The sequence below is a fragment of the Caenorhabditis briggsae genome, assembly GCF_000004555.2.
Source record: "Caenorhabditis briggsae complete genome, chrV, whole genome shotgun sequence".
Taxonomy (NCBI): domain Eukaryota; kingdom Metazoa; phylum Nematoda; class Chromadorea; order Rhabditida; family Rhabditidae; genus Caenorhabditis; species Caenorhabditis briggsae.
The window spans coordinates 14503499-14528921 of record NC_013488.2 but is presented as its reverse complement, the minus strand read 5'-3'; the positions used below and the strand labels follow the sequence as shown (position 1 = coordinate 14528921).

Here is a 25423-nt window from a genome sequence, read left to right as displayed (position 1 = left end):
AGTTTGGGTTAAATTCTATTAGAGGGATACGTTTTCAAATAAAGTTTTTTATCTTATACCATCAAGCTGGTGCGCCTTCGGCGCGAGTTAATCTAGTTATTTTACTGGTTCGTCGCTGAACTACTCACTTTTTCTTAAAGGGTCACGTAAATCCATATTTATTTTTTAAGCTTTTCAAAAGTTCACAGCCTGACATGAGGACCAATAGACGCGTGTAGCGTTTTATATCTAACGAGGGTAGTTTTTTCAGACAACGGTTGAGAATTTGCTCAAAATTTGCATACTTATAGTTTAAGACATGCTCTATACGATGACAAAAAATTTTTAGCCCGTTCTAACTCCCAGGGGAAAACATCGGCTGTGTGGTGTTGTGGTAAAAGGTGGCTCATTAGGAGTGACTATGCTGGTTCAACCTCACTCTGGTAAAACTTTTTTGCATTTTTTGAAACCTATTTTCAATTTCAAGTTTGCCCCCCTAGGCACTATATGACACTTTTTGATTAATTTCAAGAGTTTTCAAAGAAAAAAAAGACTTTATGAGAGTTTGAGAAAAGTTAGATAATCGTCTTTTCGACCGGTCTTTACATTCTCCTATCGTTCAAAACGAAAATCTCAGACTCTGAAAATTTGCTCAATTTTGCTCTTTTCGAGATGGGGTACTGTTAAGTCGATCACATACAAGATTTGAACCTATTTCTATAGATTTCAGTTAATTTCAAGCGTTATTTCAGAAATTAGGAACTGTCAAAGTTCTAACAACAAGTTCTAACAACAGATTTTGGAGATTTTTTGAGCCCAAAGACATTGACCTGTCAAAATTTGTCAGAACGCTATTTTCATCATTTCTGAATAATTGGAACATTTTTTCGCACTTTTCAAAAAATTTTCAAAAAATCATTTTCAAAGTGTGGGGGACCCCATAGTGATTTTTTTTCAAAATTTTTCAAAAGAATTTTTTGTTGAATATGTTCAAAAACTATTTCAAAAGATAGAAAAATGTTCAAAAATGAGTTTCGCACTCAAGCAAATCCTGAAAAACTAATTTTGAACCTCGAAAAAGTACTGAAAGCACTTTCAGATGCCTTATTTCGACTCCTTTTGAGAACGAGCTAAAAATTTTTTTGAATTCGGATTCAGCATGTTCGAAAGTACTTTTGTACAAACTTTAAGCAAATTCTCAACCGTTGTCTGTCTGAAAAACCTTCCCTTGTAAGGAAGATTTCTTCCTTATTTCTTGTTCCTAATACTAAAAATCGGTTTCACTGATGTTTTTATAGCTAAATAAACTTTAGAAGAAAATTTGAGAAAAAGTGAAAAAATTTCGTAAACAAGAGTGATAAGAAAATTGGTCTTGCTCACTCTTAATTTTTGCTGGGTTGCACAAATAAACAGTACGGTAATATATAATCTCTGATCTTTGATGTTTATATATCAAGTGGGAGGGGCTTGCTAATGATAAATTCCTGACGTAGGCAACCGATTATTGGTAGCTACGTCGATAGGATTACGGTAGCATTTGCGTACTGTGTTTCAAATTTGAAGGACTCTTGCCACAATGATCGATTGCTGAGATTTATAATTAGAACATTTAGAAGTATCCAATTGAATTAGGACTTTCGAAAATTGATTCATCCATATGTATTGAAAGCTTTTCACAATTTTTACAGGTAGGAATGCCTTGATATTTCACTTTTTCGGTCGAAGTTACTTTACATTTATTAGTTTGCATCAATTGAATTTACAGCACCTTTGATGAATCTGCCTACAGTAACCTCGAAAAATCTACAGTAACTTTCATGTTGTAATCCCTATGTTTGAATGTATTCGGCGAAAAACATGCTCAAGGTTTTAAAAGTTCTGCAATAGTTTTTATTGTTTGAATGAATAATTTAAGTTGAAGCAATTTTGTAAATTGTAACTGATTCAAATTTCTGGTTTTCCCAGCAAGCTGGTGCGCCTTCGTCGCATTTAACCTAGCTTTTACTTGTTGGTCGCTCAGTGCTTTACTTTTTTAAAGGATCACCTAAATCTATATTTACTTTTCAAGCTTTTCAAAAGTCGACAGAGTGACACCGGGACGGACAGACGCGTGTAGCGTTTTATATATAAGGAAGATACGCCATGTTCAGAACTGGTAATATTTTTGATTGTCTGCAAATACTTTAAAAAATCTCCGTTTTCCCTGGATTCGAGTTGGTATAACTTTGAAAAACAAGAAATTAAAGAAAATTTAGAAAATTTGATCGCGAGGTGCCGGAGAAACTTCTTTCAAATTGATTGTCTGAAAATATAAAAATACGAATTTTTATCGTTCACTTTGAAACTTGAAAAAGTTAGCAAATGAAATAATGGAGGAGCTTACGGTGCCGAATTCGGAACTCTGTTAGAGAAAATCCAACATTTCAGGAAACATTCCTAGAGAAAATTTTTTCATTAGATCCTCAGGATTTCGTTTGCTGTTTGTACATATGTTGTTAACTGTTTTATGTCTTTGAAACTTAATCCTCACTTGAAAAACAATTTTAATCAAAAACGATATTTCCGAACATCCAAACTAGTTTGAAGTTCGAATTTCGAAATTCGGAATTATCTGAAGTTTCGATTTCCTGAAACCAGAAATATTCTGAAATTCTGATATTTGAAAAATTGGCATACATAGATTCCCATATCATAAAACCAGTCTGTTTACGTCCCTCCGCAGCTGACAAGGGAGTTACTTGAGGGAGCAGGTTAAACTTTTTTTTCGAAATTTTGGGAGCAGATAGAAGAGCTTATGAGGATTCCAAATCTGTTCTTCTCTAAAGTCCTTCTCTTTTCTTTGCGCATATTCCGTCAAGTTCTTCATGATTGAATTGACGGAATATCAAAGTTTCTGAAGTTTCTGAAAACGTCCCTCATTTTTTGATTGCAGATGCTGAGCCAAGCATATTGGCAGATGTGCTCTCCCATCTTCCAAGAATGGAGACAGTATGCCTGGTATTCTGGCGGTTATGTGGACAGTTGCGCTCCGAAATGTGACAGACCAATTCAATATTGCTTTGACCGTAAAGTTTGTGGAAAGTGCCAATTATCTGGGTGCAAAACATTGTCAATGGTCAAATGCGCGTATTGTGCCAAGAACATATGTTTCCAGCAGTTTGTCATCGAATGTCACCGATGTGTTTAAAATCCTCAACTGTTTTTTCGATTAAAAAAAAATTTGAAAAAAAATTGAAATCTTCAGCATATTTGTGAATTTCTTCAAAAATTAAATGTCTGTTTTTATTCTGGAAAATGTCTATTCATAGCGAGAAACTCCCGAAAAACATGTTTAAATTGCGTAAATTTTATTCCAGAGCCAGTTATGGCAGCTTAAAATAAAACAAAAAAATTTGGGATCGGGAGAATCGAACCTACAACCTTCCTCCTCTGAACTTGCCATTTTACCACTTTACCACACTGCTGATTGAAGTCTATTGTTTTAAAAGAAATACACTATTCCGTGAAAAATATTTCACGAGATATTGCTTAATCATAGGGAAACTTTTCTAGGTCATAACTCAGCTCAAGTGAGCATTTTGCTGATTTTTTAAACAGATTTGGAATCCTCATAAGCTCTTCTATCTGCTCCCAAAATTTCAAAAAAAGTTAAAACTGCTCCCTCAAGTAACTCCCTTGTGAAACGGTTTTTTTTCACTTTTATTCAGTGTAAAATAATTGGAAATTTGGAAATTCTGATTTTCAGATATTTTTATCCTCTATTGATAAAGTTTGATGAGAGGTAACCTCGTATACCGTAAACACTCTAATAGAGTACCACCCAAACTTACAACTTTGAGCCCGTATCTCCTTCCCTGCGACAAAGATCAACAAGATCAACTGACAAAATGCTTATCACAATACCAAAAATATTTTGTCAATTAATCTTTTTTTTTTCATACTGTACAAAGAGTTTGAAATTTTGAAGAACAAAATTTCGAAACTGTTTATAACTTATTTTTTTAATTTGTATGTTGACCATTCTTCCCTATCAAAAGTATCATCCATCATTTGATTAATCTCATTTGATCAACCAATCAATCAAACATCAAAAAAATAAATCTTGTTTATTCATTAATTACCCGTAATTAAGGATGAGCAATGAATCGAGAGCGAGAAAAGAGAAGAGAATGTAGGATAATTTGATAGGGGAAGTGGAAAAGGGATCAAATAGAAAATCAAGAGATGAGACAGAAAAATTTATGAAAAAAAAGAAATATGATAATTTCGGGTACCGGTTTTGAAAATTCTATTATACTGTTCGTTTTTTTCTGGAGATCTTATGGAAAAAGGTATTGGGGATCTACCGTGTTTGAATCAATTTCGTCGAACGTATCCTTGATTGATTGTGGGTCGTTCAGCTTTGAATTTACAACGGAGGATTCGCATGTACGTGTGACGGAATCTGGAAGAATGGTTTTTCTTATACAGAGCGAAGCAAAATCAGCAATCAGCCGCGCCAGCTAAAAATTCTGGAGTTTTCTAGGTCATTTGTCAACGTGGACTGCACGGTCAGCCAAGCGAGACCATTGAAGGAAATTCTATGCGTTTTTGATTTATAGCTCGTAAATCGTTTCAACATTATGGGATTTCCAGCAAGAGTGTTGCTTGGCTGGCTGTGGACACCACGTGGACAAGTGAATGGCCTAGAAAACTCAAGAATTTGTAGCGGCCACGGCCTCAGAAAAATCGCTGATTTTGCTAGTAACCGCATCAAAAATTTAGAGGCAAATTCTTACCTTGCATTACAAAGAGCATAACAAAGTGGATTGATTGTAGAGTTAATATAACAAAGTGAATAGCTAAAAGTCCATAAAACGTTTGGTACGGTATTTGGGAAGAATGCTTCCCAACAAACGATCACTGAAACACATAATTGATCTTTTAATCTTTTCTATTCCAAAACTCACAATTATACGGCGTCCATGTGGCAATGAAAGCACACAAGATGGCCGAAAGTGTCTTTGCTGCCTTGCTCTCTTGTTTCCTTTCATTTTTCCTCTGCTCTTTCTCACTTTTCCGCTCTTGAGAGCTAAAGTTCTTGAGGATTCGACCATTTTTGAATGGCGATTGCTTGTTCAAAAGACTCTGTCGTCTCTCATCCATTTCACTGTTGCAGTCGCTTTTTGATCGATTACGAGTGGATATTGTGTCACTGAAATTAAAGTTTTAGAAATTAGAATTTGGGGGGGGGGGGGGGTATTGCTCACTCTAAATATGGCTCACAGCTACTTAATCTAACACTTGGACGACTTCCTTCATCGTTCAACTCTATCAAAACTGTGTAGGTGTCTGAGTTGTTGTTCTTCGAATCCGAAGGACGACTTCTGAATCTAGCTGATCCATTTCGCATCGATTGTCCTGCATCTGTTTGCTCTTCGTCTTCCTGGAAAGTCTATGTTTGATTTGATTCATACATTTCTATAATATTGTGCGACATTTGTGAATTTTAATGTTAGAATTGTGTCTAGATGAAACATTTTCATCATGAAAACGTCACTGATAAGGAAACTTGCGGTTTTGTACCGGAGGTGTTTAAAGTGAAGACACGAAAAATAGCAGGGACTTAAGTTTTTAGAAAATAATGGTGACTAGAGAATAAATTAAACTTCCGGGAACAATTTTCAAAAAAAGATGCTCAATTAGTACATACCTTAAAATCTCTTATAGAAGGCCCCCACAGCGTCAAGTTTGAGCTCCATTATCTCAATTCCTGTGCAAGATATCAAAAGGTTGTCAACTGATGAAATGCTTGTGATATTACGATAAACAATTTATTAGTTGACAACTTTTTCATATACTCAACAGGAACCGAGGTATATGGGCTCAACGTTAAAATTTGCGGGACTTTTCTATTACAAGTTTTACGGTATACGGAAGGTAACTTCTTAGTTTTATGTAGGTAATTTTATCTTTTAAATCGGAAATTATCGTCTGTATAAATTTCTACAGAAAAGTTGTTCATCGACTAATTTACAATTTCAGTTGTGTTTGAAAAACTCGAAAATTTCAAATCAATGGTTACCGTAAACACTTTAATAGTGTGCCATCCAATCCGCTATCTATAATCCATATATCTCGATTCCGGTCGAAGAAAAAAGCGGTCAACTGACAAAATATTTTTGATATTATGATAAACATTTTGCAAGTTGATCACTTTTTGATATCTTCCACAGGAACTGAGATAATTGAGCTCAAACTTGGAGGTTTCCGTGGGATTCAATTGTTTACGGTAAATTATAATTTGTGTTTGAGTAACTTGAAAATGTTCAAATTAATCATTACTAGAAAAGAAGACTGTCTGTTTTAACCAAAAATTTTTTTTTAACTTACAAAATTTGTAGGCATTGGTGTACAAGGTGGTGAAACATTCCTTCTCCGACTGCCACTCAATGCAAAATGACTTGAACTCAACGAAGTGTCATCCAAATTCATTGCAACAGCTTCTGAACTATCCTCCGATGATGAATTGGACTTCCCCGTACAATTTCGCAACCAAGACTTCCTTTTTGAATTTCTCGATGACGTGCAAGGTGTCATACTCTCATCGATATATCCTTCGTGATGCTTTTTTCTAACTGATCCACTGGATTTCACTATGGAAGTAGAGGATACATCTCGTTTCATAGATCGGCGCGAGAACTGAAATTCAAGATTTTTAGAATAAAAAAAGTTAATTTCTGAAGGATATTTCTGAAGGATAGACATGCTTAGAAGTGTATTGGGAGAAATCATAACAGCAAAAAGTATATAAATGTGTAGGATGAATGAAATAAAGGTGATTCTCTTGGATTTTTCTAGAAACCTTTTTCACTTTCTTCCATATTTTAGAGTTTCTCAACGATGTCGATGGTCGATCAACCACATCACTTGCCCAAGTCTGTTTTTATGATAAAAGTCATCTGGAAATCCAAATAATAAAGATTACCTGAGTGGCTTGAAGTTTTCCGAACTCTTTCTGCCTCTTCTGTGTCTCCCAGTATACTCGTGTATACAGTATACACATGATTGTAACTGGAAGGTAGAATGCAGCAACTGCAGTTCCCACTGTTACATATGGATTTGTTTGAAGGAATTGTACTACACAGGTGCCGGGTTCTGCAGTGAATTTTCCCTCGATATAAGGCCATGAAACAATCCACGGTGGCCATAGAATCAGTGAAATGATATAAGTGCAAGCAATCATCGTCAACGCCTTCTTAGTCGTTCTTCTGGGTCGATAGGACAACGGTCGAGTTACAGAAAAATATCGATCGAAAGAAATGAGAAGAAGATTCATAACGGATGCGTTGCACATGAGATAATCGATACACAACCAGAATTGGCACATTGTGTAGCCGAGATCCCAACTTTGAACAGCAGTGTAATAAGTGAACATTGGTATTGAAATGAAGCCTAAAACTTTTATCTTAAAATGGATTTTTGAGTATTTTGATTGTACTTACCGATAGCGATATCAGCGACAGCTAAACTGAATAAAAAATAGTTGCTAATAGTCTGCAGTTGTTTGTCGATTTTGAAGCTCACCATCACCTGTAATTTAATAACTTTCTTATCTTTTTTCTGTCAACAACAATATGAATTTAAGTCGCCCTAACTTTGAGCCAATGTATCTCGGTTCCTGTAAAAGATATCAAAAAACCGTCAATAAATAAATTGTTTATCAGAATGTCAAAAATATTTTATCAGTTGACCACTTTTTGATATTTTTTTACAGAGAAAGAGATACATATGCTCAAAGTTTACGGCTAGGAAGATATTCTATTAGTTTACTGAACAGGGTGCGGAAAAAGTCTTTGTGCATAAACAAGTCGTTGTAACTTTCCTCTAAGTGATCGGAACTTTCTGAAACTTTCCAGGTAGATTACTCTATTGCTGAAATTTAAGAATCACTTTGATTTTTAAAATTTTCATTTTTAACTTTCCTAGGATCAGAAGAGTGGTTGATTACACTATGCTTGCGGCACGAAGCTTTTTTCAAGTTTAATCTTGTCTATCTTTCTTACTGGTTATGGCGGGACTTTGAAACATTGATTTTTAAAAACTATGAGTCCTGTTTACAATGTTCATACAACATGAGACTGTATGGTTCGATAATCAATGAAACAGGATGCCTTCAAACTTACATAGGTAGTTTGAAAAATCTCTTGTTTTGACAAAAAACTTTTCGAGGCATTCACAAAAGAAAAAATAAAGTTTTTCGAACTTTTGAACGGTCAGCGGAAAACCATGACTGATCAGTAGGTACTGATCGGAGTTGATGAAGTACCATGTTTTTCGAAAACAACAGTTTATTTTCATTATTAAAACATAGTGTGAATGTTCCTACAAATCTCTGTTCGGCCATAAGCCATGCTGGGGAAAAATTAGAGGAAGTTGCGTGCCAACATTACCTCGAAAAATGCCTTTATTCTTTTGAAACCTATGATGGTTAAACAAATTTTGTAAAATCTGCGCTGTGAAATAGAGCATCAAATGTGAATTCGAATGATATATGGGTTCATCAAGCTAATCACTTAACCAGAGCGATATTGAAGCGAAAACTTAATTTTCATCACGTTTGAGAAACCTACCCTCAATCTCAAAAAACCGTCCAAATAAAAGTAGAAATTCTGAGGTAGCGAATTCTAATGGTTATAACTTTTGAATGGATCATGAGATTTTTTCAAAATTTGACAGATATATTCAAATAGTCTTTTAGTATCAACTGCAAATTTCGGGTACTGTATGACAACTAGCAATATGGATAATTTTGCTTCAAAGTTATGCACAAAGACTTTTGCCGCACCCTGTAGTCAACTTGCTAAGAAACCCCATAAAGTGTTTCAAAACTTACCATCAAATTTCCAACCGACGTCAGAAATGCGAAAATGGCACCGACGACGACTATCAGAATCATTCGTCCTTCTTCGCCGAGCAACGACGTCGCCGAGTAGGTGTCGACGAATGATGGCGTGGATGTGGATGACGTGGCAAGAAGAGCTGTCTTTGTCGCATTCTCAGCCGACGTATTTATCACCTGAAGTCATCATTTTGGAAAAATAGTTTTGGGAGCGCGTTGATGTTGTTCTCGATCAAATAAATACATTTTTGGAAAAAAATAGAATAACAATTTTAGAAACTCAAAATTTTTGTACGAAATCAGAAATCGCTCTGAAAAAGTAACTAAAGGGTATCCGTTTCGTCTGAAAGTTTTGGATAGAAAAAGTCAAAAATTATTTTCGGCACATAAGTGGCGCATAATCACCCGGACTGATAAAAACGGGCATATCTTTAGACATAACTTCACAAAACGTCACATAAATATCACATAAAAAACATTTGTTTGGCCTAAACTACAGGTAGAAAAAGGATAAAAACGGATATATCTTCAGACATAAGTATCATGGAAGGAAGCATGAAAATTGGTAGAAATGTAATTTTACGTTTGATTCAAATTTACTGAAATTTTCAAAGCGATTCCTCAAGTCTAGGTATTGTTATGATTGTCCAAAGATATACAAGGTAATGTTTCATTGTGATTCTTATGAGATGAAGCAACTTTGACAAGCGGTAACTCAGCTCAAAGTTTACCAAATAATTCGGAATTTGGTCTCCAAATTTAAAGATTTCTGGAACTCGGAAACTTTGGAAATCTATTTTTATAGTAACTTGAATGTTCCCCAACCCTATTCCCCAGCAGATATCTCATTCTACAACATCTCCTTCTATCAATAAATCTAGAAAAAAAACATCCGCAATATCTTCTTCCAAAAATTTCCCCAATTATCTCCAATCAATCTCCATCCTGATCTTTCCTCTCATTCATTTATTCTTCCCCACTTTTGCAGAAACCTCATTTTTCCCCACCACCCTCAAATCTAATCTCACTAATTGATCATCAAAAAAAAGAGGAGCTCGTTTCTATCGGAAAATGAGAAAGACGTTTTTTGTATCCTATTTGTTGAGGGGGCCGATTTTATTATCTGATGAGAGGCATTTTCACACTTTTCACTTGGATCATTAAAAAATTAGGACGGGAGAGAAACAGGGTATTAAAAAATACGGATCCTGAAGGTTTGGGAAAATAGAAGCTTCATCTGGCCAGGAGATTGACTGTTTTAGCTTCTTCTACGTTAGGATAGTACTTAAAAATGACCAAAATTTGTACTAGCATAAAATTTGATTAGAGTCTCATGAAAATCACAACGGTTCATCTTTGGACCATCATAACAATATCTAGATTTGAGGAATCGTTTTGAAAGTTTCAGCAGCTTTGAATCAAACGTAAAATTATATTTCTACCAATTTTCATGCTTCCAAGCAGTGTGCCTTATCGACAAACGATTTGTCGACAAACGCCCTTTTCGACAAATTTATCGACAAATTGTCGACAAAAATTGCTATTAACCGCCGGAATTACTTGTAAAATATCGTATCGTTACCATTTTTTCCTAGGACGTCTAGAATGATGGAAGAACTTACCCAGCAAAACTTTATAGGCTATATGGCTTGGTAGCCCAACATTCACAACATGAATTTTCTAGGCCACGATTCTTTTTAGCCTAGAAATGATCTGATGTTCACCTGATGCTTTTTTAGGTCATTTTAACATGGTGGCCTAACTTTCGCGCGTTGAGTTTTCTAGGCCACCATGTAAAAATGGCCTATAAAACATACCAGATGAATATCTGATCATTTTTAAGCCAAAAAAGTTGGTGGCCTAGAAAACTCAACTTGCAAATATTAGGCCACCACCCCAAAATGGCTCAGAAAATGTACCAGATGAATTTCTGACCATTTCTAGGTCAAAAAGATTGGTGGCCTAGAAAACTCATATTGCAAAAGTTTGGCCACCATGTTAAAATGGCTTAAAAACCCACCATGTTAACATCAGATCATTTTCAGGTCAAAAAGTTTGGTGGCCTAGAAAATTCGTGTTGGAAAAATTAGGGCACCAGGTCAGATGGCCTAGAAAAGAAAAGATGAGATACGATTTTTTACAAGTAATTCCGGCGGTCAATAGCAATTTTTTGTCGATAATTTGTCGACAAATGCCCCCTTCGACAAATTTATCGACAAAGAAAACGACAAATTTATCGACAATTTGTCAACAAAATTTTGTCGATAAATTACTTTCGACAAATTTACCGATAATTTGTCAACAATTTATCGACAAAAGTTTATCGTTTTTTGTCGATAAATTTATCGATAATTTGTCGACAAAATTGGAAAATCTTTGTCGATAAGGCACACTGCTTCCAAGATACCTATGTCTAAAAATATATCCGTTTTTATCAATCCGGGTGATTTTTCGTCCCCCTTGGAGGACCTCTTTCAAAAGGGAGACTTCTGGGCACGACTAGTTTTTAATTTAGGTTTACAACCGCTCTGGAAAACTATCATAGAAGAATCAAAATCAAAAACTCTTACCTTCACCAACATTTGGAATAAATGTGTCTGTCGGAAGCGAGGATCATCAGCACTCCCCAACGAAGAGGACTGCATCCTCCCGTGTGTGGTGATCCTGAAAAAATGGAACTTTAAAGAAAAGAGAGTTACGAAATAAAACTTCTTGTATCATTAGAACTGAAAAAAAGAGAACATCATAAAACGGGGGAAAAATGGAAGAGCTGTTAATAACACAAAGAATGGATGGGGGGAAGATGAAAAGGAGGAAGAGGGGGACCTCATGGAATTTATATGAATTTTTGAAGACCTTCAAGAGGTTTTCAAACGGTTTTTTGGGGGACTACCAATATAGAATTGAAAATGAAATTAGTTTTGACATTTTCCAAGAAAATACCCCAATAAAGATTCAGCCCGTTGTATACAAAAAAGGGTGAATATTATTCCGGTTGGGGACAAAAAAACGAGAGGGTGGGGAGGGAGTATTATAAACTAGTTTTTATTGGTCCTGACCACTCTAATATCAGGTTTCAATCTGGCGCCAATGGCGCCCTCTTTTCCTTTTGAGAAGGACAAAAAATCCAGAGAAAACTTTTTCATTGTGAGCTCATAATAAGGATGATGCGGTTTTTTTCCATGTCATTCGTTTGAAAACCAAACTAGTCTCTCTTATGCACTTTGGACCTGGGCATCTCCGAAAAAGTTAGAGAGCGTTGGGCTTTCTGAAAATAAATGACTTCTAAAGCTATCGTAAAACCTGTAATAGAAGCCCTCCCAAACCGTCAAATTTGAGAGCAATTATCCATTTTTCTATGAAAGATATAAAAAACTTGTTAATTGATAAAATATTGCTGTTGACCACTTTTTGATATCTTTCACAAGAATCTAGATAATTGAGCTCAAAGTTGGCAGTGTGGAGCCCTGCTACAGGTTTTACGGTTTTTAATATTGCAAAAATTACTTTTTCTGACATTTCTCGAAAACTTCAAAACTAAAACTTTCTGGAAGTGTCCAGAAACTGAACAGTACCGGTTCTTGGCGCTGTGGAAAACCCGTTCAAAATCTCAAAGCTTTTCAAACTTTTGGCTCTCAAGCATCGTAGATTTTGGGAGATAATAAATACAGAACCCATTGAAAATACGTTGGTTTTAGAATGGGGTATATCGAGCTATAAAACCAGAATAGATCGCCGTTTAAAAATTTTACGAGTGTCCAATTTTATGGGACACAGGTCCATCTCCAAAATTTCGAAAAATTCGGCAGAACTCATAAACAATTACGGATAGCTACAGTGGCTTCAGGAAGATTGGTCTACTACAGAGTGGCTTACAGCCCCATGCGCCACTCTAAATAAATAAGCTAAAGCTACCAAAAGAAACCCTTATGGTTTTAAAGGATTACTGTATCTTTGATGAACAATATTTGAGTGTACTTATTGACTCATTGTCAGCTTACACTAACGTATTATCTTCTCTGTCATCATTTTCATTAACTAGATTTGACCAAATGATTTCCAAAGACGAAATTCATAGATTTTGCAAATGAGATTAGGAGGATAATTAGAAAAACCAGTACGAAGTGAAAAGTATGAAACAAAAAGATACAAATAGGCCCCTAACGTCCTTTTCGGGATGAAAAAAAGCGCTTCAAAAATTACATGTAATATAAAAAAGTGGACCTTTTTTCTGCTGCTCTCTCCTCCCCCTTCAGAAGGGGCGGAGAGAAAGAACTAAGAAGTGATGGAGAAGGAAGAAAAAAAGAAACGAAAAAATGGGAAAAAGAAGGAGGAGGACAGGACTCAAAAAGGGGCGCACCAAGCGACCTATTAGATGACGGTTCATCGCATTTGACTTTCCTTCTTCTCCAGAAGGACTTATTCCAATCGAGGTTCCACCTGCGTGTGTGAAGGTTCCAAAAATGGGAGACTATGAAAAAAAAAGAGTTTAGAAGAATAAAAAAGAAATGAAAAGAAGAATAAGAGGAAGAGATTTCTCAATGATTATTGTTTCTTTCCCAAAAGTGGGTCCGTCTGTTGTAGGATCTTTTCGAAAAAGTTTTGTTTATAAATGAGCAGCATGTCCTCCACTACTCTTCACCATTTCTTGCCTACGAGAATTACACTGGTCAAAACAATCAGGGTTAGAGGAGAAAGTGCACAATAAGGGTTTTGTAGGAAAATAGTTTTCAAAAATAACCTTCTGATCGATTGAAATTTGAAAAAAAAACATTTTTTGACCTCATGTACCTTTTTTCTGGAAGATACTAGAAAAAGTACAGGGCGGCAAATAATTACACGGACTAAAGTTTATAATTACACGGACTAAGAAATTATTTGACAAACTTTGAGCTGAGTTATCGCTTACCAAAGTTGCTTCATCTCATGAAAATCGCAAGAAACATTACGGCGTTCATCTTTGGACAATCATAACAATAACTAAACTCGAGGAATCTCTTTTAAAACTTTAGTAGCTTTGAATCAAACGTAAAATTATATTTCTAATAATTTTCGTGCTGCCAAGGTAATTTGGTTTAAAGATATACCCGTTTTATCAGTGCGGGTAATTGTGCGCCACCCTGTATTCAACTGATATGTATATGGTCTCTATCAGATCAAAGCTGAATGATTGAGTTCAAGTACGCAGAGGTAGCGAAAATTGATCAAATTGGTTAATATGAATCAAGTTTCAAGCTAGTCGATAGTTCAAAATATTGGATTTTTCTACAGGTTCTGAGATATTTCAGGCTACAAGAGGGTGCTGTTCAATAAGAGGGGATGCGAAAAATCAGGTTATGTCAATTCGGAGTGTGAATCTTAAAAACGGTCTAATAAATCATTTATCATCTTTCTAACATTCTGGGCAGACTCCCAAACAGGTACCGTAAACATTCTAATAAAAGGTCCTCCTAAAATAGAATCAAGGTTATGGTTTGGGTGGCATTATTAGAGTGTTTACAATATTTTCTATGAATTGATAGTTCACCAAAATCAAACTCCATACAATTTATTATCTGCTAATTATTATCAAGGATCTCGGAAAAAGACAAAGAAAAAGTGTAAAAAAAGTTGAGAGCTCAATCAAAAAGAAAAGAGCCCCCCTCTGCCCGTCCCCGGCGAGAGGAGGGGGTTTTATTAAATATCGTTTACCCTCCAACCTTCGAATCATATCTCACATATCATTCGGAAGGTGAAATCTCCCTCTCTCTTTTTCTCTCTGTGTCCCAAGATCATCATCATCAGTTTCTAAAATAAATAGAACGAGAGAGAGAGAGAGAGAAGGAGAGAGAGAGAGAGTAGAAAGACACAGACGGATAAAGAAATTTGGGTGAGCTCTCTCTCTGGGAACAGCCTGTCTCACGTTTTTATCAAGTGATGCGATCTGATCTTTCTAGTGGTGGATGGATTGCCAAATTTTTATAGGACGTGTTCTTTCGGAATGTGGGAACATTTTGGAAGAGATGGTCGCAGAATGTACTATGAGAAAGAAAAAATATGGGAACACAGTTTTTTTAAAACTATAAAATTGTAGTTATGAGTTCACAGCTGCTAGTCTAGTCGCGGAATTATAGAGATGGTTAACGAGGAATTAAATTAGAAGAACATTTAAAAAAAACGGTCAAATGTAGGGAGCTACATAACAAACCGCCAAATCTGGTTGATACTGAAAGATTATCAGCTCTATTTTTTTTCTAAAAGTCAGCAATTTCAATTAATTTTTCTGGAAGTAGGTAATTTACATTCGATAAAATGATTTCTAGTATACTGTAAAACCTGTAATGGAAGGGTCTCCACACTGTCACGTTTGAGCTCAATTATCTTGGCGCTCATAAAAAAAAATCAACAATGCGTCAACTGATAAAATTTTTGTAATATACTGATAAACAATTCATCAGTTGACAGCTTTGTCATATCTTTAACAGGAATCGAGAAAAATTAGCCAAAAGTTAAAAGTTGTCAGTCTATATATTTTTTTCTTGAAGTTAGTAGTTAGGGGGCCCTTTTACTACAGGTTTTACGGTTTTTGAATCAATTTCTAGTTTTTTAACTAACTGAAATTATTTTTACATTTCAAACCATTTCAGCGCATCACTTAAAAGTACAGCAACCAAAATTCCAAAAGTATCATGATCAGAATATCATAACACTTCAGTTTCCTCTCTCTTTTCCCTTCTATTTACATACCCTTAGTTGATCTTAGAAAGTTAATGTCTGGGATGGATACAGAAAAAGAGGGTCAAATAGTAAACATTCGATTCGATTCAAAGAATACAATTTTCTGACTTCCACATAACCATTGTAACTCGGAAAGAAGCGCAGATTTTTGGTGGTTCCCTCGAGGCGAGAAACCGATCTGATATCCGATCGCAAGTTGAAAAGAATTGGGCGATGGAAACGGTAAGCGCAAGCACTTGAGATCGCGTCAACTTCTCACTTGAGAGTCGTTTCTCTTCTGGGGATGTGCCAAACATCGAAAAGAATCATAGAAAAGAGAAGAAGAGAAAATACAGTTCAATTGGTATTTAGGGAGGGCAATTCTTGTGATTAATGAAGATGATTGAAGTGTGCTTTGAACTTGAAAAAGAGGAAATGAAGGGGGAAAATGAAAGGGATTTAAAATATATGGGGTATGAGGTAACCGACTAGACAGATAGGAGACTGTTTAAAGAATGTCTTCTGGAGACTCCAGAAGACGTTTAGGGGATGTTTTGCTTCAATCAGCGGCCTCCGCCTAGGATTTCGATTTGTTAGAACTTTTGTAATGAGATCAGAAATTTAGAAGTTCTAGAACTTCGAAATACCTGAAAGTTTTTTAAAACAATTAGATTTACCCAGTTCTAATAGATTTTTTGAAAACGAGGAATTTCAAAATTTCCGATAAATTCAAAGAAAAAATTTCAAAAAATTTCAAAGTTATAAAAACTCCAGAAACTTTTACAAATTCTGATCATTCCGAAAATTCTGAAATTCCAACATTTAAAAAAATCTTAAATTAAAAAATTCCCAAAATCCCAAAATCCCAAATGTTTTGAATTCAAAATTTTCAACATTTCAGAAATTCACATAACAAATCAGGAAGTTCCAAAAAGTTTTTTTATTGAAATGTGGTAACTATTTTCAAAATATCGTACATTGATGATTGTATTCTAAACGGAAAAAATGATCCTATTTTTTGAAATTATCTGGATTTTAATGTAATAATTGAGACTTCGACCGATACAAAAGTTCAAATGTAATATGAATGGTTTGAAAATTACAAAACAAGTAAATAAAGTTGAAAACACAGAAAATAGATGAACAGGGTATTACCATACTGTATTTTCCTATATGTCCACTTTGAGCTCAATTATCTCGGCTCTTTTGAAAGATAATAAAAACGTAGTCCACTAATAAAGTATTGGTGATATTATGATAATAAATTTATCAGTTGAGACATTTTTTATATCTTCTACAGGGAATGAGATAACTAAGCTCAAACTGGACAGTGTGGGGGTTCTTCTATTACAGGTTTTACGGTAATTTACTGAAGTTCAAAGCACAAAAAAAAAACGAATTAACAAGCCATTCACATTTTATTTCAAATTCCCAAGAACACAGTAATCTCACTGACCTAAATTTTTTTTTGACTAGCATACAAAAATTGTAAATATTTCCAGCTGAAGTTTTTCAAGTCGAATTCCCAGAAAGCTGCCACCTACTGCTTCCGACCAAATCAATCAAATTCTCTAATCAAAAAGAAAAACATGGGTAGAAAAATATTGACCTACATATGCATACACTAACAAATGCTTCTTCTTCTTGATTTTCGTTTTCCCTAAAACTAAGTAACTCTCACTTTTTCATTTCCAATTACTCAACCAAAAAGTCGTAAACTGCTCTTGGGGTGTGTGGTGGCTGTTTGGGCCGCGGGAGGGACCAGGAAAAAATGGGGAAGAAAACTTTTAGCTCAAAGCCATTTGCACTGATTTATTGGCTTTTGCTTTTTTTTCTATTTTCTGTGGCTGGCCTTCTGAATTTGGAGGCCTGCCACAATCGTCAGAAGTAGAATTCAGGAGAAGAAGGAAAAAGGAATTAGCAGGAATTACGGTAATTGGCGCTGAAGAGCAAAAATGGCTTCCCAGAAGAGATGTTGGGAAGCTTGGGAAACTGAAGAAGGGACCATATTTTCAACCAAGCCCAAAAATCTTTAAAAAGGTGTATAAGAAAAAGACAAAAATTGACTCGATTGTGGGGTGATTGAGGGAGGGTTATCGAAAAAGAATTTGCTACCAAAAGACTCCGGATGAAATAGAGAGACACTGGAGGATTTTGAGATAGAGTCTGAATTCACCTCTGTCATGAAAGTGTCAGTTGTCTTCTTTTTCTTCGGAGGAGAAAGAGGAGAATCTGGGTGACACAACAACTAATCCAGGACGAGATACTTGCTATCATTATGTTCCATTATGAGTTTCTACTGCTCATAATGATTCAGAAAAGTTCGGGAAGACCCCTTTAAAGACATTCTGAAGCTTCTATATGTTCCGAAATTCCAGAAAAAGATCCATTTTGATCCAAAAATCACTCTGAGCTCGTCAATCAATTCCCCTCTCCATCCATTTTCTCATTTTCCTTATCTCTCATCAGATTTCTGATCGATGGTCACTTGCCACGAACTATGTCCTATGAGAAGAATCAATGGTTTTTTGATACTTCCGGCGAGCCAGTCGAGATGAGGGTTGGAATCAGAGCAAAAAGGTGCTCACCAATCAAATAGTGGGGAGAGTAGATGGTAAATGAGTCACTCACAGAAAGTGTGCATTTGAATACAAACCAAAACCAACACTAACACTTTTTTGGCGGTGCCTTTCCTCTTTTTTGTTTGATAAATGAGAGAAAAACAAAGTGATTTTTGTGGATTCCTCTATTCTTGGAGGAATTGGTATTAGAGTTAGAGCTCAGTGGGACCAGAATGTTGAAAAGTAGGGAATTGGTTTTTTTTTTAGAATTTAGGATGCCGTAAAGCCTGAAGGTTGTTTCAACGTTGAGCCATTTTTTCTCGGTTCCTGTCGAAAATATCAAAAAGTTATCAACTGATAAGTTGTTTATCATTATAACAGAAGTGTTTTGTCAGTTGACTCTTTTTTCATATCTTTTGAAGGAACCGAGATAATTGAGCTTTAACTTAATAATGTGAAGGCTCTCCTATTTTAGGTTTTACGGTATGCCCTCGGTTAAAAACTGTAATTATTTGAATTCAAGAATTATCAGAATCTGACCTAATTATTTTTTTTTGAAACCGTGATGGACCAAGATAGATAAAGTTCAAAAAATTCTGAATCTCTCCGAGAAATTTCACAGGCTTGGGAAATTTTTCAATCTCGATAGATCTTGTTTCAGGCTTCTTACCTATATAAAACTGTTTAGCCTCTTTAATCGAAGAATCGCTCTAATAAAAAAGGCCCTTCGCGGGAGGCTAAGAAATGGAAATTGATTGAAATATACGTTTTCAGTGATAAACATTCCAGAAACTCCATAATCGTGAAATTGATGTTTTTCTTGAACTTCGAACTAGAATTCGCCAAAAATTTGAATGAAAATTTTTGGAAAAAATGTCTGGAAAATAGACGGACTCTAATTGGAAACCATTTCGAAAATTGAAGAACAACAAATTCCTATAAATTCGAATTGAATCGAATAAAAAACACTAAAACTTTGCAAAGCTGAACTGGGATACATATCTCCAAAATTTCTCCAGAAAAAAGTGCAAAAACAAAGAATTCGGTTTTGGTGTGTGAAAGAATGCAAATATCTAAAACGAGAAGACAACGAGAAAAGAATACATCTTTTTTGGAAGAGCGCGGGAATTCCCTAGATACCAATATCAGTCGGGGCGACGAAGAGCAAGAAAGAGGGATCCTTTGGCTTGTTATCTCAACTGATGGTACCTCCTTCTTTGCTTCTTTTCAACTCCATCAGTTTGTATATTTTGTCTTTTTGCTTCTTTTTCTTCTCTTCCCCCTACCACCCTCACAACAAAAATTGATACATTGGTGGGGTTGCGTGCTGAGCATAGTTTAGAAATAAGCGCACACCCCTTGTCAGGACCACACTCGTCTCTTTGTTTTTGATGGTGTTCCTGTGGGGTGGAGATTTTTAAAAAAAGGAAGAAGGAAGAAGGAGAGAATCGGAAGAGAAAACATAAAAGAATATGACAACTCACCATATCGCGGTTGACGTTTGGAAGAAGTGGATAGAGGAATCGATGACTGTCTGAAAAAGTATATACTTGGTTAGGTTCGAAGATTTAGCAGCAAATTCGGTGGTACAAAGGTGGAGAACTCGGAAAATGAGAACTGCTACAAATAAGAACTCGTACGAATAAGAACTCGTAAAATACAGGTCAAAACATGGATTTGTTTGGAAAATCTTGAAGTATTGTGAAGAACGAGACCATTTCGAAACTATTTTTCTAAAAAAGTTGGATCCTGAGCCGGAAATTAGAGCCGGTAAACTGAGTTCTCATTTTCTAGTTCTCATTTGTAGCAGTTCTCACGTAAAAAGTCCTTAACTTTTGTACCCCTGCTAATTCATTCATTCTTAAAACAAAGTTAGGGCATTTTTGAATCCAATAACTTTTCAAAAAATCGTAAATCAGAAAAACGAAGGAAAAGCTCGAACTTTTTCAACCGAATACAGGGTGACGCCCAATTACGATAAAAACGAGTGTATCTTTAGCTATAAGTATTCTGAAAGCACGAAAATTGGTAGAAACATAATTTTACGTTTGATTCAAAGCTACTGAAATTTTTAAGGCAATTCCTCAAGTCTAGGTATTATTATCTTTTTCTTTTTTCCAAAGATGAACCCTTGCGATTTTCATGAGATGGAGCAACTTTGACAAGTGATAACTCAGTTTAAGGTTTATCAAATAATTTGAAATTCGGCCAGTTTACTGATGAGTTATTTAAATGCTTGTGCTCTCAGTTTGAGCTCAGTACAACGCTTTAATCTAATTTTATGCTAGTACGAACTTAATTATGCGCCACTCTGTATTATTAGCAAAAAATCCATGAACCTCAATTCAAAATCTAATCACAATCTCCATATTTCCAGATAAAAATTACAGGCTGAAACTATTAAAATCAAGCTGCTCATAATTTTTACCTCAAGAAAAGATATATCTAGCTCGCTAGCTCAAATTGTCGTAGAATCTAGCGCCTTGTCTGTAGCACCAGGCAATCATGTCAATTGTTTGTTCTGGAAACACTGATGAAATATTAATTCAACCTGGACCACCTAATTACAATATTCAGATTGATTGATTAATTTCTCAAACCAAAAAAGCAATTCAAAATTGGAAGCTTTGAGGTCCAAGTTCAGATGTACCCAGAAATCGAAAGTTCAAAAAATCCTGACCCTGATTATGAACCCAAGAAGTAGATGAATGCTCCTAGACACTTCCGCTTCTCTTCCTCTTTGGTGTCTTCCTGAAAGAAAAAAGAAACAAAAAGTTGAAAGTTAAAACAAGTCAAGTGTTCGTTTCTTTTTTGTTTGGCTCCAAAGTTTTGAAACGGAGATTTAGAAAGAGAGTGAAATCAACGAAAGAATAGAAAAGGAGTCAAAAGAAGGATGAAAATGGTAGTGGTGATGGAAAGAAGTGAATCCAGAGATGGATTAGAAGAAGAAGAAGAAGCATGGTGTCTTCTCCTTCTTCTGGGAGAGAAAAAGGACCAAGTGAGACTTTTTTGGTGTGAGATGGTAGTGATGGCGTGTGCTGTTGTTGTCTTTTCTCTCTTCTTCTTTTTTCTCAGAGATGGAAATCAAAAAGTTTTGTCTATTCTTTTTTGAAAAAGAAGAGTTTTCACACAACTACATACTCTTCTCATATGCTTTTTCATGTCATATGTTCTTAAATTCTCCGAAAACAATGTTGCCCTTGGGCACGTAGTTCTTTAAAGAAAATGGGACAAGTCGTCGGAGCGGGGGGAGGAAGACGTTAATCGTTTTAGAATTTGGAGAATCTTCTGTCTGTCTGTGTGGGAAAATTCAAGGATTTTAGGGCGAGAAAGAAGAATCAAATAAGTTTTTGCAAATTTCGCTTTTTCTTTTCTTTGCTGCTCTTCATGATTGAAATTGGAAACTTTTGAGACGAGAAGAGAGAGTCTCTTTTTTGAGATGATATTAGAACAAAGTAGTAAGGTACAACTATACAGAAAAAGAAGAAGATCGTAAGAACAAAACTAGAGTGTTTTCAAAAAATCATCTTGATTCTGGACAGGAGATTTTTCGGAGGATTTTTGGAGCCAGAGTATGCATTCTACCGTATCGATGTACAACACTTAATGTCACTCTGCGTTGTCCTCACCCTTATGTTTCTGTCGTCCTCACCCTTATGTTTCCCACTGGGCGTCCGCTCCATCTTTGCCGCGTGGCTCAGTCGGTACCGGCGCCGCACTGTCAATAGTCGCCCCAACAAGTTCAACTCCTCGAGGGGCATATTTAAACGGAATTTCGAGAAAATTATTTTTTTTTTCATATCCCCCCCCCCTATTTTTAACTGAGGGGCACCGTATAACCTGTAATGGAAGAGCCCTCACACTGTTAACATTGAGCCGATGTATTTCGGTTCCTGTGAAGGATATCAAAAACTTGTTAACTGGTAAATTTTTATCATAATATCAGCAATACTTTATCAGTTGAAAAATTTTTGATATCTTTCACAGGAATCGAAATGCTTGAGCTTTCCGTGGTTGTCTGTTAGAGGAAATACGGTAGTAGAAAATCCACGATTCGCTAGTCATGCAATTCAGAAAAATTCAGTAGAATTTTCAGAAAATGTCAAATATCATTACAGAAGAACATCCATAACATCTTTTCACAATATGAGAAAAATATCAAAATCTGACACTAAATGACAAAATGTCAAAATCTGGACCTCAAAACCTGCAGCAAAAAATTTATGAAATCTGGAGCTCTGAAATGATTACAATTTCTTTAAAAGGGTCTTAATAATTCAAAAAAAAAACTGAACAATTACAAAAAATGTTTAGTAGACAACTTTTATGCAAAACCCCATAATGACTAGATAGAAATGATGTCTGGCACCAAAAAAGAAAAATGAACATTGCTTCGAAAATGCATTTGAAGAGAACAAAAAATCAAAATTAAATGAACGAGTATGAAGAATCTTGTATACCATAAAGAACGACTCCCTAATTTTAAAATTGAGCCAATTCTTCTCAAAGATATGAAAAAGTTGTCAACTAATAAATTGTTTAGCATGATATCCGGCTTTTCAGAACCAACTCTGGAGCTTGATGAGCCCTCGAAGACTTAAGATAAAAAAGCACCCCAGAAGTGCCGACGATGACGGAAGCACCGTCATCGACGTCGCCCAAAAAATGAGAATTGATATTCCAAAAAAATTGAGAAAAAAACTTGGAAAGGTGTGAATGTGACGGGTCTAGAGCCACCGCTTTTCTCCTTTCTTTTTTCCACTCAAAATGAATTCGGGGGTTCTTCCGTTCAGGATTCTCTGACGTGGTTTTCGAAGTATGGGGCCCACTTTCACTATTCTCTTGGAAAAGTATTGACCATCACAGAAGCAAAAAAGAGCTCTATCCAGGAATAGAGGAGAAGGAGAATGGAGGAGCTCCCTTGGTTGAAGACGTATGTATCCGGAAGCGTGTCATATATTCCGAAACCGAGGGCGCTCATGGAGCCATCTACACGGTCGACTGAGCACCACCACGACCACCACACCGGTCGGTGAAAAAGCACAGAGGGATAGAGAGAGCACCGACCAGATGATCGCGCGGGGAAAGTGAAAAAAAATTGGGGTCGAAGGAAAGGAAAGGAGATTGAAAAGGAATGGATATGAGAAAATGAGAAAAGATTTGGGATGGGATGGGGTCTCTGGAAAGAAAGAAGAAGATGAAGAAGAAAAAAGAAGACATGAAGATAAATCGGAATATTCGATGAGCATATATTCAGATGAGAGAATGACCCCCATTTTGGGAATGAATAGAAAGGAAAAATCGGAAGAATTTAGTACTTTGATCACTAGACGGTTGAAACAATGAGTTTCGATCATTTGAGGTCAGAATTTTCAGGGACAATAGGTTACTGTAGAACATCTCATACCGTATTTGTTCTAATAGAAGCCTACCCTAATTTTGTGCTCAATTATCTCGATTCCTGTGAAAGATATCAAAAAGTTGTTAACTTATGAAATAATGTTGATGCTATGATAAATATTTTATCAGTTGACCAATTTTTGATATCTCGTGAAGGAACCGAGATAATTAAGCTCAAAGTGCACGGTTTGAGAGGTTTCTGGGTATGTAGAGATTCTGTAATTCAAATTTTAGCCGTATTTTTTTAATACTGTATTATGGTTCTTAACTAAATTCAAAATGGACACAAGTACTGTAAAAAATATATTATATTTTGGCATTCAAAGTCGAAACTGAAAATTTAGAATTCCTTCAAAAATTGACCAAGACTTTTTGGGATGGTCTAGTAGTTTTCCAGTTAACTCAAACAAAAATGATTCTCTTTTTTTGAGTTTTGCATCCAAAATGAGAGGAGCTGTTTGGAAAAAAGAGAAAAAACTATCTAAAACTTTCAGGGTATTCGGAATAGCTATTTTTTCGGACGCCTGAATGACCATAAACACACTAATAGAACGACCCCCTTGACTTTCAACTTTCAGTTTATATATCTGGGTTTTTGTAAAAGATATCAAAAAGTTGTCAACTGATAAAATAATTTTGATATCATGATAAACATTTCGTCAGTTAATAACTTTTTGATATCTTTTATAGGAACTGAGATATATAAGCCTAAAGTTGACGGTCGGGGGGGGGGGGCGTTCTATTAGAGTGCACTTGGGTTCAAGCGAGGGGTCAGAAAGCGCGCCCCAGTAAATTTAGGAGGAATTCTAAATTCGCTGCCGAATTTCGTTGGCTGAGTTTCACAGTTTTATATAAAGAGCGAAAAAGCGCGCCTTGCAGCCAGTTGATTTTGAAGAAATAGATCATGATCTAGATCAAACCCGCGTCCACTTTAAAATTATTAAATTTCTTCTGGCCTACGAGTTTCCTGGGGCGCGCTTTCTGACCCCCTCGCTTGAACCCAAGTGAGAGTGCACATTATTTAGTTTCAAAAATATTTTCAAGAAAACGGTCTGGGTCTAAATTTCAAAGCCAAAAGAAAAATCGGAATTTGATACTGTTTTGAAACCATCAATTTTCAGTCAAACTAGCCATGAAGTCAACTACCCTATCCTTATAAAACAACCTCTATCTCACAAATCAAATGGAAAACCTATCCCAAATTATTTTTTCTAAAGTTCCGGGTTAGACGGTGATGATCTATGAGAAATCTGAATATCTAACCTTTTCAACGTATTCTTCCAGTCTTCTCCTAACTGCTATACCTAAACTTTTCTCTACTGAAAGAGAGATGGAGGAGTGCTCGAAAAGTCCACGCTTATCCACCAGCCATCACATATATTTTTTGACCGCTCGCGATTTGAATAGAAACATCAAAACCCGAAGCATTCAAAGTTTACGGAGACACAAGCCCATCGACTGATGATGTCGTCAGTGATGTGGAACCCGATTATTTTATTTTTGAAAAGAAGAGAAAGACACAGGAGTAGATGTCTCATGAGAAGAAGAAGAAGTAGGAGATGCTCATGATGATGATGATGAGATGATGATGACGATAAATGAATGAGGAGAATGAAAAGGAAAAGCCAACTCTCTCTCTCTCTCTCCAGGAGCAAAAAAAGCTCGGAGGAGAGCCGCCCCATGGATTGAATATGTTAATGAAGTTTGACATGGAATTGGTCCTTTTGGAAAATGACTTTGGAAGAAGAAGAAAAGAAGAAAAAGTGATGAATTTTCATTAACGAAAAGTTTTTTCCTTTTTTCCCATTGCTAAATTATTTAATGGTGATTTTGGGAGAAAACACAAAAAGAAATAATGACACATCACATCACAAAAAGGTTTTATCGAACATTTCAGGTCAAGTTC

The 25423-nt window shown here is 35.8% G+C and overlaps 1 protein-coding gene across 1 annotated transcript; it reads right to left on the bottom strand.

Annotated features, from left to right (window-relative positions):
* Positions 1 to 4335: 4335 nt before the first annotated feature.
* On the bottom strand, positions 4336 to 11505 carry Cbr-gar-3 (the record flags this gene model as incomplete). The annotated part of the gene is made up of 10 exons (XM_045238116.1): positions 4336 to 4423; positions 4758 to 4881; positions 4929 to 5173; positions 5229 to 5404; positions 6352 to 6660; positions 6824 to 6898; positions 6947 to 7413; positions 7464 to 7551; positions 8855 to 9037; positions 11431 to 11505. 10 exons carry the CDS (start codon positions 11503 to 11505, stop codon positions 4336 to 4338), a joined length of 1830 nt encoding a protein of 609 aa, XP_045092717.1.
* Positions 11506 to 25423: the final 13918 nt, after the last annotated feature.